General features: G+C 45.1%; 1 protein-coding gene across 8 annotated transcripts in view; it reads right to left on the reverse strand.

Annotated features, from left to right (window-relative positions):
* The window catches only part of LOC119654498 (myotubularin-related protein DDB_G0290005), a 213,727-nt gene that overhangs the window by 10,313 nt on the left and 189,672 nt on the right, over positions 1-13,742 (reverse strand). For all 8 annotated transcript variants that reach the window (XM_038059929.1, XM_038059928.1, XM_038059927.1 and 5 more), the window contains exon 3: positions 61-872. In XM_038059929.1, the coding sequence (XP_037915857.1) occupies positions 61-872 (812 nt within the window). The remainder of the gene's footprint in view (positions 1-60; positions 873-13,742) is intronic.

Here is a 13,742-nt window from a genome sequence, read left to right on the forward strand (position 1 = left end):
TATGGAATAGAGCCCCGATCCATCTGGATAAAATCGCAGGACAAAAGTTTTGTTGCTTACCGTAATCTTGGGTTTCCAAAATGAACCGGCGAAGGAGTTGGAACTTTGGCTGGGCTTTTAAACTCTTTAATCGGAGGCAAACGATTTTGTAGGTCAGCTATTCTCCCTTTTCCGTAGCGCCTGCCGGGGTATGTATTGGTTGTGGAACCATTCATGAGAATTGGTTTGCGTGGAATGGCACCAAGGCAACCATTAGCACAGGTCGGATGATGGTGAGATTTATTGTTTAATAAATGATGAGGATGATGTGCGGAACTGCTGGCCGAAGAAGACGATGTAGAGCCCGTGGATGTCGATTCAGCACCTGTTGAAATGGAAGACGTTGCAGAACAGCTAGTATTATTCGACGTTCCCGAAAATGATGATGATCCCGAGCTCATGGAGTACAAACTGCTTGACTGTGCAACACGATGGTGATGATGTCCATTATGATGAATATGTGGATGATGGAGGTGATGATGGTGATTGTTATCGCCCATTGAGTAGGAGCTAGCAGATTGTGGAACTCCAGGAGCAGATGCCCAACTTCTAGCTCCCATGGAGTAGCTACTGGCCGATTCCTGGATGCGCCAACTCCCAGAAGTCGAGGTGAGGCGATTGACACGAGCTCGGCATATCACACAACGAAGAGGTAGAAGACGTTGAGCCACAGCACTTTGAATTGTTTTCACAAAACACCGCCGACATACAACTCTGTGTCCACAAGGCGATGTTTGCATCGTAGCGCGTGCATTAATGCATATGACACACTCATCTTCCTGTGATGTAGGTGGTTCTGGCTCACTTTCTTCGAGTTTGCTGAGAAGTTTGTCCTGGAAGGAAGAGCAAAAAGAGCTCGAATAAGTAAGATGACATGAGTCAATCCAGAATAAAGAATCTTAAAATTACTCATGAGCCCTCCATTCTCGTGACTCTTCCGTTTGAAAATAAATAAACGAAAGCTATTATTGGCCACGCCGGCTCCTCATATTCCATACTAATCAATCTTAAAGCTAATAATGCAAATTGGATTATATCAGTGTGTTTCGATCATCCACGGATATAATAAAGTGATTATATATTCGCGGCATGCTCGGTAGTGGTTGGTCTATGGGAAGTCTTTGAACGACAACGTCTACACGTTGAAAAGTTTGCGTTGTGGACGAATTCTGTGCGATGCAAGTTAAGATCTTTTTTGAAGGTGAAACCGAATCTTCCGCCTTTATTGATTTAAATTATTTATAACTCACTGCACGCTGCATATACGTTATTCATGGAAGTTGTTCTTGCCAAGAATAGTTCTTGAGCGAGCAGAATATGATATGTTATTGACTGAATTAGTTAGTTTTCTTCTATTGTGAAGGTGGAAGTGACTACTTCCCAGTCATGTACATGCACATATATTATAGCTTACAAATTTAATTCAACTTTATTTCAACTTCATTTCGGATTCTGTATTTTATGAGTGCAATCACACATCACTTGGGGTCTACATAGAGGTCTGGCAGGAAGGCATATGGCGGCACACAAACTGCGTCCATAAGCCTAACACTTGAAGCGGCCAAAAGGGCTATCACAGCCAGTAAAGTTCGGATTGGCTGGGTCGTCTGCCGACTACGAGAGCAGATAACTCTGAAAAGATGCTTCAGGTACTTGGAATTTTGGCACGTGGTGAAGAAATGTACTAGCGTTCACGATAGGTCCGACCTGTGTCGTAAATGCAGAAATAAAGGCCACATTTCAAAAGCCTGCGAAGAAAAACCCAATTGTCTGTTCTGCAGGCAAATAAACGACATTGACAGCGCCCATGTCACAGGCAGCAGCACATGTCCGGTGTATAGGAAGGCGATCAATACTATGCGCAAATGAGGTTCCTAAAGCTAAACCTGAACCATTGCCAAGCGGCTCAGGACCTGCTCTCCCAGACGATATTCGAAAACAAAATCGAAGTTGCTATTATCTGCGAGCAGTACAATCTATGGTAGGAAAAGAAGACGAGGCAGACCCTGCCTAAGATGGAGCGATGGCGTGGGCCAGGACGCCAGACAGCTTTTAGGGATATCGAATTGGTGGACCTCGGCGCAAAACCGGGATGTCTGGAGTTCCTTATTAAGGCAGGCCTAGACCGGATACCGGTTGTTGCGCCGTTGATGATGATGATGAGTACAAAAACCTAGACAGTGGAGTATGGGTCGCGGATAAGAGCGGAAATGCAGCGATATGGACATGCAGAAATCGGGCCATAGAAGGAACCACCAAGATCCTCGAGAATGGCTTCACTAGAGCAAAAATAGGCGGAATATCTATTTACAGCTGTTATGCGGCTCCAAGCCTTACGACAGAGGAGTTGCATTCTTTGGTGGAGAGGCTAGCAACAGACGCACAAAACCATAGTCCTAAGATAGTGGCTGGAGATATCAACGCATGGGCTGACGAATGGGGCAGCCGCGAAACGAACACAAGAGGACGAATATTACTCGAAGCTCTTTCTCGTCTGAATCTTGTAGTGGCTAACACTGGATGCGTGAACACTTTTCGTAAGAGAGAAATGGGGTCCGTGATAGATGTCACTTTTGTTAGCAATGTTTTAGCTAAGGATCTGCAGTGGTATGTCAGTGACGAATATACACATAGCGACCACCAGGCCATCATTTTTGAAATCAGACATGGAAAACGAATGAAACGGTCTCGGACGAGAGCTGAAAGGTGGGCAGCTAATAGGTTTGACGAGGAGATTTTCGCAAAGGTTCTGCAGCAAAATACAGCTCTGCAGATTGGCGAGAAATTGCGATGAGCATGTGACGCATCCATGCCAAGGTATGTTGTATCACAGAAGCGAGTTCCGAACTTTTGGTGGAATTCTGAAATCGGAGAATGCCGCAAGACCTGCCTCAAGGCCAGAAGGCGCAGTCAGTGAAATAGAAACCGATCTGGATACGAGCAATTACATGAAGAATATAAAAACGCTCGGAAGAAACTACATGTGGCCATCATGAAAAGTAAAAGCGAACACTTTAAGCGACTGTGTAATGAAGCTGATACGAACCCCTGGGGTGGCGCCTATAAAACCGTAATATCGAAAGTTAAAGGCAAACGCTCCCCACCGATCTCTTCCCCTACTCTGCTTGATGAAATAGTAATGGATCTTTTCCCACAGAATGTGAGTACCGCTGACCTTCCCACTGTCGAGATAGACACCGCCGAAGTTCCAATGGTAAGCGAAAAGGAGGTCCTCGAAGCTGCGGATAAAATTGTTGGAAACAAAGCACCTGGCTTGGATAGCATCCCCAATAAAGTTCTGAAGGCAGCAGTAAAAATAGCTCCAAATATGTTTGCCGAGGCGTTCACCACATGCCTTAAAAAAGGAGTATTTCCTACCCAATGGAAGAAGCAGAAATTAATTCTAGTCCCCAAGCCAAACAAACCTTTGGGTGAAGCTTCATCCTACAGGCCGATATGCCTTCTAAATAATACTGGTAAACTATTCGAAAGAGTAATCTATAACAGATTAATTCGAATTGCCGAAAAGGATGGCGGTCTCTCCGAAAATCAGTTCGGTTTTCGAAAGGGGAGGTCTACAACGGATGCACTTGTCCTAGTAGCTAACACAGCTAAGACCGCACTTGACGAGGGCAAATGTTGTGCAGTGATTACACTTGATGTGAAGAATACCTTCAATTCCGCTAGATGGAGCAAGATACTTGAGTCCCTAATGAACTTAGGCGTGGCGAAGTACCTGGTGCGTATTGTTGCCGACTTCCTAATCGATAGGACTCTGTGCTGCGAATCAGATGAAGGAATGAAATCCTACCAAACGACATGCGGAGTTCCACAAGGGTCTGTCCTAGGGCCACTCTTGTGGATTATTATGTATAACGGGGTACTGACCCTAGACCTTCCTACTGGTGTGGCCTCCATTGGTTTCGCGGACGATATTGGTGTGACGGTTGTTGCACGCCTTCTCGAGGAAGCCGAGCTCTATGCAAATGAAGCAGTCTATGAGATTAAATCCTGGTTAGAGAATGCTGGTCTACAGCTCGCAGAGCATAAGACGGAAGTAGTACTTATTACCAAGCGGAGAAAGTGCACTTCCATGAAGATCAAAGTTGGAACGCAAAGAATTTATTCCAAGCCTGCATTTAAGTACTTAGGTGTAATGATTGACCAGAGGTTGAATTTCAGATTGCATGTGGAGGGTGCAGCAACCAAGGCATATAACATCGGAGCGTTGGTTGCGAGAATGCTACCAAATATAGGTGGCCCAAGGCCGAGTCGTCGACTCCTTATTTCAAGGGTGGTCAGTTCGATCCTACTGTATGCAGCCCCAGTATGGGCAGATGCACTGGAAAATACAATAAATAAGAAAAAGATTGGAGCTGCGTATCGCATAAGTGTACTCCGAACATGTTGCGCTTACAGAACAATTTCTAATGAAGCAGCTTGCGTGATAGCAGGAATGATCCCGATTGAGATTCTGGCGAAAGAAATACAACGACTTTACGATCAAACGTACCTCACCGAAGAATCTCCTGCCCGTCGGCGACAGTTCGCACGAGCTGAAACTATCGCGGAATGGCAAGAGAAGTGGGACGAGTCAGAAAAAGGCCGTTGGACTCAAAAAATCATATGGGATATCCGGAAATGGATCGAGCGACCTCACGGCGAAGTAGGTTTCGACGTAACTCAATTCTTGAGCGGACACGGAGGCTATCGAGCATATCTGTATCGATTTGGGCGTGATGATTCGCCATATTGCCCACAGTGTGCAAACATTCCAGAGGACGCAGAACACTTCTTTTTTCACTGCCCCAGATTCGAAACCTAAAGGGCTACATTAGAAGCTACAACCGGGGAGCACTTTACACCCGAAAATATCATGGAGCTTATGGTGAAAGCCAAGGGGTTATGGACCGAAGTTGAAAAAGTGATTACAACCATCGGAAAGAAGCTTAGGCAGGAGGAAGTCATCCGAAAGAATGAACGCGAGAGGAACACGAATGTTGACATGAGCGCAGAAGAAATTCTGATCCAGCCCCGCGACGTAATACCAAATGGGAGTCCCGCGGGGAGAGTAGAAGGAGAAGGAGGTGGTTTTAGTGGGTAAGAGTCCCACATAACCGTGTGGCAGTAGCCTGCGGTAGCTTTTGAAGCTTTCCACCTTCCATCGAAAAAAAAAGAAGTCTGGCAGGATTCAAAAGTCATATGTTGTACGCAGTCCATATGAAAAGCAATTGAAGTAACGCAAGGGACCAAAAAGGACAAAAGGACAAAAAGGTAAGTTATTATAAAAGTGGGGAGAGAGATATCTGAAATATGGATGGCTTAGAGATGAAATGTGTCGCACTATTTTAGTGTCAAACAGCTTTTATAGGTAGTAGGGAATATGTGCAAGGAAATCAGAGCTCTAGAAGGCAGAAGGACTTCATTTCTCAACAACGCCCGCTGCTTAGTGTTGCGATGCGACGTCTATGTTAATGTCAACTCAAGATTTCTCCGACAGCCGCACTTCATCTGAATGATATAACTCTCTGACTATAGGTTTTGCAAGGCAAAAGAGAAAATTATGGGCTGTGTAGACCTCTCTCGGAGAATATCCATCCTTATTCAGTGGAAAAGTTTGAATTTGAAATGGAAAATTCTGAGACTGTGTGACTGAGTCTGAGGGGTCAAGTAGTGCACTGCAGGATAGACTGACCCGGAATATAGCTCCCTGAGGCCAACCTAACTCTCGTCTACCCAGACCGTTAGTAAGTGGTGATAGCCACACCCTGTACGAGATGATCCTACTCTTAAGAAAACGCTACGGATCTAGACTGGGGAGTGGAAAAACATCTCCCCTAATCCAGGGAGTCAGGCGAACCGTGCATATTGGATAATTTGCAAGTCCAAGGTAACTAACAACCAACAAAGCGGGACACAAACTAGTTAACCAGGCGGAGGCACATCGTCGAAATACTGAAAGCCAGGTTATTACGCCCAATAAGGGAGAAGTTGGACGTCAACCAGTGGATCCAAGGTCGATATTGGTATACTGGGTGGATAACAACCAACAAACGCCACTGAAACAAGGCCTGAAACCAGAAGAGGCCCTAAGAAGGCTCAGGATAGATCTAAACCATCTTTACCGAAGCCGAGAAAGCCGAGCAGCAGAGACTAGTCCGCATGAAGGGAATGATCCCGAAAAATCCAAACCTGAACCCAAGGGAGGAGAAAACCCGGGCAGGGCAGGGTTGAAGGCAGGACTCAGGAAGCTCGCCATTTTCTATGCTTTCTATTCTGTAATGTGACAATATGCCGCTCTGTATTCACTGTAACAGCATGTCCTCTTTGGTCTTCATAAAAATATGAACCAATAATACTTTTTGCTGACAGGGCTGCTCATATAGTAACCTTGGTAAATACAGGAGGTGTTTTTGGTTCAGTTTAGGATTAGTGTCATTCTAATATCTGCAATTTTGTCTGTTTGCGTGTCCCTTCTACCTTGGAAGTCTGAGAAAAAAATGTTGATATAGCTGATGAACTTCTCTAACATTTCGTGAGCAAACTGGAGCCTCTGAGCATGGTCTTGAGGTTCAAATTCCTGTACCATTTGAAGTTTGTACGGATATCAATATAAATCTTTGTGTTCTACAAGTATTACTTTGGTTTCTTAGACTTTATTTGCAGATGTGCATGTTTCAATGGCTGCTTGTCACCTTCGGTAGGTTTGAACCTCAAAACACAGGGAAATGGTTCAGATTTTTTTCAGCTATCATAGCTTTTTTTTTGCAACATTACTCGGTATGCGGCATTCTTCCATTCCGTTCCGTTCCTAGCTTACATTTATCGTTAAACCAGCCGTTCCGACTCCTTTTGCGGCTGGGGTCAAGTATGTTTGTGGCCGTATCCATGATAACGTTCTTCAGGTGGTTGTGAAGATCATTTGTTGATGTTTCACCTCCAGGTCCTCTGTTGACTGCGGTTATTGCGGCATCCATTTCCCTTTTATAGGTGTCGCGGAGGGCGGTGTTATGGATGGTTTCAATGTTAACTCTCACCTGATTGTCAGAGGGGATTCTAGGTGGTGTTGTTATGCGAGCTCGGAGCGCTCTCTGACTATAGGTTTTGCAAGTCTGATTCTCTGATTTTTCAAATCAAATTCCGAATTCGCGAAACAATTTCAATTTTTTCCAAATTGACTTCAGACTTTTCCCAGTCAGTTTCAGAATTTTCCATTTCAAATTCAAACTTTTTCATTTCAAAATCAGAATTTTTCATTCCAAGTACAGAGTTTTTTCAACCTATATATGGTCGGTGTTGAATCAGTTCTAATGCGTTATGTTCCCAGTATCCACCATATAAAAGTTGAATTTCCTTCAAATTTTCCAAAACTATGTGCTATATTATTAGCTATAATGGCGCTAAATTTTGCATTTTTATCCTTTTTCGGTTGGATAGGTTCTGAATGAAACCTGTTACACTTTTTGCACATTGAGCCTTCACTTTTCACTTTCGTTTGATAACGAAAAATACAACAAAAAGTGATGCTGCTCGTTGTATGTAAAGGGATTCATAGACCACAGATTATCGCCAAAATGTTGTGATAATAGCTTCAGGGTGTGACAGATAGGTAGACAGATGAATTTCCTTGAGCTGAACTTGAATTAGTAGCTGACGATTTCAATGCTTGGCTGAAGATTGGGGTGGTCGTGAAACAAATGTAAAAGGTCGCATATTACTCGAAGCATTCTTGCGTCTGAATGTCGTCCTGGCATATAACAATGGAGTCAATACTTTTCAGAGATGAAATATGGGAGCAATAATAGAGTTTACGTTTGTCAGCGACACATTATCCAAGGATCCGAATTGGTAGCTGAGCGAGGAATATACACACAGCGATCATCAGGCTACCATCTTCCAGGGGAAGCATAGGACGAAAGTAAAATGTACCAAGAAAACTGCAGTGGTCAGTTGGACATCCAACAAACTTGATAGCCAAATATTCGAAGAAATACTATTGCTGAAGATAATGCCGATGCCGCGGCGCACTGTATTCAAGGAGCGAATGCCCTGGTGCAATACTGAAATTGATGAAAGTCGTAAATTCTGCTTTAAAACCAAGAGACATAGTCATCGTATCATGAAGAAGAGCTACACAACCGGTAAAGAAAAGCAAGAAAAGATCTGCAAACACCCATTTCGAGAGGAAACGAGCAAGGAAGCAGAGTCTAACCCATGAGGTGGTCCGTATAAGACAGTCATGGCGCCGATCAAGGACAAATGTGTATGACGATCACGAACCCTGTTTTGCTATGAGATACCGTTAGTAGTCCTTTCCCAAAAGTCTCAAGTGAACCAAAAGTACTCACTCAGGTAGCTCCCGATGCAATTCTCGAGGTATCCACAGAAGAATTTCTTGAGGCAGCGAAGATGATTACCAAAAATAAAGCTCCAAGCTTAGACGGCACCCCGAATAAACCCCTGTCTCAAAATTGGCTCGCACAAACATTCACACCATGTTTCAAGGGAGATTACAGCTTCCCAAAGGGGTGATCGCTATTGGTTTCGGAGTGACTTCATGGCAAAAGACATCAAGGGGATCGAGATTTTAGCAAAAGAGGTAGTTTGGATTTTGGCTAGAACACGTTGGTCTGGCGCTGGGTGAGCATAAACCCAAGGTAGTTCTGATCACCAAAAGAAGAAACCAAACGTTGATGAAGATTAAGGTAGGCGAACATACCATACATTTGCAATCTGTGCTCAAATATCTGAAAGTCAAGCCACGTCTTGCAAGTTTAGCAAAAAGCATTCAGAGCTACTACACTGTTGGCAAAAATGTTACCGAATATAGGACAAAGCTCCCGGCTTCTTGTGTTATCTCCAGAATTGTTAGCTCGATTTTGCTTTCTACGGCTCCTGTCTAGGTTTCGGCATAGCATCATAAACCAAATAGAAAATAGATAGAAGGACCATACCAATTAAGTGCATTGCGAAGATTGTACGCCGATAGTACAACATTTGATGAAATAACATGTATGATAGCAACATGGTCCCCATCAATATCTTGGCTAACGAAGATCGACGAGTTTACAACCCAACGTACAAAATATCCAATGCGAATCCAATATCTATCGTCGACAGTTAGCATGAACTTAAACAATACTGCAGTCGCAGAATAGATGAGACAATTCGCTCAAAGTTGGACTTATAGAATTCTAAGCGGACACGAAGGGTATCGTGCATATCTTAACTTTTTGGGCGGGACAATTCCCCATATTACCCAACATGCGATATGCTTCAGGAGGATATTTAACACCTTGTTTTCAACTATTCAAAATTCACCGCATGCAGGGCGGAGGTGGAAATTGTCGTCACGATGCAGTTGTCATCCTCCGAGAATATCGTAGACAACATGCTAGCCTCTGAAACATCTTGGAAGGGTATACGGTGCAGGGGGTAGGAACCCCCGGCGGCTCTTGGGAGTGAGCAAGTGGACTCCCGGCGTCGATATTCCTCGACCACAGTGCTTCGGTAGTGGACGGTACCATCAAATGCTACAAGTGATTTAGATTTGGAGAAAGAGGTGTTCAAATGAAGCAACTGATGGACTAAAAGGAAATCGCTGGTCCACGAAGGCGGTTTCGACACCCACCGCATCTGTCCAAAATGGACTACGGCAGGAAAGACTCCAAGATCATGCTATTGATTCATTCAGGAAGAGCTCTTCAATTCTTCGATGTCCACCAATGGCAAAAAGCCTGGAAGGCACATTAAATGCTCAGGGTGACCGAGCGTTTAAAAAGGATGATCCGAGCACAGCTCATAGAGAACAGAGCCTTGGCATGGAGGACCTGCCCTTCATACAGCTTGGAGCAAGAGTAAGCTATTAAAAACATGGTGATAGCCATTAGATTCTTCTATAATAAGTCGCAGGAAGAGGAAAGAGCACCCAAGCAAAAGCTGAAATTGACCGTCCAAATAGTGTCACAAGCAACCCAAGTGGCACGTAACAATAGTACCACCAAGAGAGTGCTGAAAAAAGATGGTGGTCTTCTGGGGAACCAGGAAGCAGGGCGTACTAGTAATTCGGAAGAACGAACCTAAAAGTAAGGACAGGGCAAAGCCTGAACGCTTAGCGCAATCGTCGGCAACCGAAACGAAACGTGAGGGTACCGAAAATGGGGGTCGGACCAAGAAGGTCCGCGGCGTATTTGCAGGCTGCTTGTAGTCAGGGTGATGAGTTCCATCTTGCTATAAACAGTCCCAGTTTGGGAATCGGCGCTACGTATATTATCTAGAGCAAATAAACTGAGTGCGGTCAGGTAAGAACAGTCCTAATAGTGTGTTCTGCCTTCCGGACCGTCTCAGATGATGTGGCGTACGAGAAATCTATAATTAGTTGGCAACACCAATGAGATCACTCAAACAAGGGTCGTTGAATACACAAATTGATCCTTAACATCAGGGAATGGTTGGAGAGAAAACATAGCGGGATCAATCATAATCTCACTCAGTTTTACACCGGCCATGGTGGATACCGGCAATACCACTATAGGTTTAAATTGAACACTTCATCTGATTGTCCAAACTGCGATGGATCCCGAAGAACCCAGCGCATGTATTTTTGCAATACCTGAAAATCGTGGAAGAATGGAGGAGCTTAGAGGAAGGTGGAATGCTATCATCATCATCATCATCAACGGCGCAACAACCGGTATCCGGTCTAGGCCTGCCTTAATAAGGAACTCCAGACATCCCGGTTTTGCGCCGAGGTCCACCAATTCGATATCCCTAAAAGCTGTCTGGCGTCCTGACCCACGCCATCGCTCCATCTTAGGCAGGGTCTGCCTCGTCTTCTTTTTCTACCATAGATATTGTCTTTATAGACTTTCCGGGCGGGATCATCCTCATCCATACGGATTAAGTGACCCACCACCTCAATTATTCGAGCCGGATTTTATCCACAACCGGACGATCATGGTATCGCTCATAGATTTCGTCATTGTGTAGGCTACGGAATCGTCCATTCTCATGTAGGGGGCCAAAAATTCTTCGGAGGATTCTTCTCTCGAACGCGGCCAAGAGTTCGCAATTTTTCTTGGTAAGAACCCAAGTTTCCGAGGAATACATGAGGACTGGCAAGATCATAGTCTTGTACAGTAAGAGCTTTGACCCTATGGTGAGACGTTTCGAGCGGAACAGTCTTTGTAAGCTGAAATAGGCTCTGTTGGCTGACAACAACCGTGCGCGGATTTCATCATCGTAGTTGTTATCGGTTGTGATTTTTGACCCTAGATAGGAGAAATTGTCAACGGTCTCAAAGTTGTATTCTCCTATCCTTATTCTTCTTCGTGTTTGTGTTTGACCAGTGCGGTTTGATGTTGTTGGTTGATTCGTCTTCGGTGCTGACGTTGCCACCATATATTTTGTCTTGCCTTCATTGATGTGCAGCCCAAGATCTCGCGCCAATATCCGCCTGCTCGATCTGGATGAAAGCAGTTTGTACATCTCGGGTGGTTCTTCCCATGATGTCGATATCGTCAGCATAGGCCAGTAGTTGGGTGGACTTGAAGAGGATCGTACCTCTTGCATTTACGTCGGCATCACGGATCACTTTCTCGAGGGCCAGGTTAAAGAGGACGCATGATAGCGCATCCTCCTGTCGTAGACCGTTGTTGATGTCGAATGGTCTTGAGAGTGATCCTGCTGCTTTTATCTGGCCTCGCACATTGGTCAGGGTCAGCCTAGTCAGTCTTATTAATTTCGTCGGGATACCGAATTCTCTCATGGCCGTGTACAGTTTTACCCTGGCTATGCTATCATAGGCGGCTTTAAAGTCGATGAACAGATGGTGCAACTGTTGTCCATATTCCAACAGTTTTTCCATCGCTTGCCGCAGAGAGAAAATCTGATCTGTTGCTGATTTGCCTGGAGTGAAGCCTCTTTGGTATGGGCCAATGATATTCTGGGCGTATGGGGCTATCCGGCCTAGCAAGATAGTGGAGAATATCTTATAGATGGCACTCAGCAACGTGATACCTCTATAATTGCTGCACTGTGTGATATCTCCCTTTTTATGTATGAGACAGATAATGCCTCTTTGCCAATCGTCAGGCATTGATTCGCTGTCCCATACCTTGAGCACAAGTTGATGAACCACTTGGTGTAACTGGTCGCCTCCATATTTAACCAATTCGGCTGTAATTCCATCGGCTCCTGGCGACTTATGATTTTTTAGCCGATGAGTTGCATTATGAACCAAGTGTATAAGGCTTCATCCTGCTGACTTGTTGGTAAAACTTCCGCGCCTAGTGCGGTTGCTCCCTGTACTTTTCTAGTTCACAGACTTGTTGGTTCTCCCAGGCTTCCTTTTTCCGTCTGTGAAGTCGCTTCTCCACTCGTCGGAATTCGTGATAAGTCTCTGCGCGTGCCCGCGTTCTTTGAGAATGCAACATTACTCGGTATGCGGCATTCTTCCGTTCCGTTGCTAGCTTACATTCATCGTCAAACCAGCCGTTCCGACTCTTTTTGCGGCTGGGGCCCAGTATGTTTGTGGCCGTATCCATGATAACGTTCTTCAGGTGATTGTGAAGGTCATTTGTTGATGCTTCATCTCCAGGTCCTCTGTTGACTGCGGTTATTGCGGCATCCATTTGCCTCTTATAGGTGTCGTGGAGGGTTGTGTTGTGGATGGCTTCAGTGTTCACTCTCACCTGATTGTCAAAGGGGATTCTAGGTGGTATTGTTATTCGAGCTCGGAGCACCATGCCAACGAGATAGTGATCCGAGTCTATATTGGCCCCCCTATATGTTCTGACATTCATCAAGGCTGAGAGGTGGCGGCGTTCGATCAACACGTGGTCAATTTGGTTGAAAGTGGTCCCGTCTGGAGAGGCCCACGTATGTTTGTGGACCGCTTTCCGCGCAAACCAGGTACTTTCAACAACCATTTCGTGTGACCCTGCTAATTGAATAGTCCGCAGTCCGTTATCATTTGTTTTTTCGTGTAAGCTATGGGAGCCAACGTATCGCCTGAATACGGGCTCCATCCCTACTTGACTGTTAAAATCCCCAAGTATGATTTTGATATCATATCTGGGATAGGCTTCGAGGGTTCGTTCTACTGCCTCGTAGAAGGTATCCTTCTCCGACTCTGCTGTCTCCTCTGTAGGGGCGTGAACGTTTATGAGGCTTATATTTCTAAACTTGCCTCGCAAGCGCAGAGTGCATAGCCGTTCGGTTATGTTTTCAAAGCCGATAACAGCAGGTTTCATTTTTTGGCTGACTAAGAAACCTACTCCGAGCACATGGTTTACTGGATGACCGCTATAATATATGGTGTAGTGGCTCTTCTCCAGGAAACCGGTCCCTGTCCATCGCATCTCTTGCAACGCTGTTATATCAGCCCTATATTGGGACAGGGTATCGGCTAGCTGCTGGTCAGCTTCATCTCTGTACAGGGAGCGCACGTTCCATGAGAAAATGCGCAAATGTTTATTCCGTGTTCGTTGCCGGGTCCGTCGTTTTAAAGTCCGTCCTGTCCGAGGCTCCTGTTGTGGCTTCGTAACAAGTTGTTTTCCGTGTAGGGTTGTCAGCCCTATCCAACCCCCAACCTGGAGGACCAGTTGGTACAATTTGTCCCGTTTTTAGGCGCGGGAGACTCGCCTTCATCCTTCACCGTCTGCAGCTTTTCGTTAAGAAAGAGCTCCCAGCGGTCACCACGT

This window comes from Hermetia illucens, chromosome 4 (genome assembly GCF_905115235.1).
Source record: "Hermetia illucens chromosome 4, iHerIll2.2.curated.20191125, whole genome shotgun sequence".
In the NCBI taxonomy this organism is placed as follows: domain Eukaryota; kingdom Metazoa; phylum Arthropoda; class Insecta; order Diptera; family Stratiomyidae; genus Hermetia; species Hermetia illucens.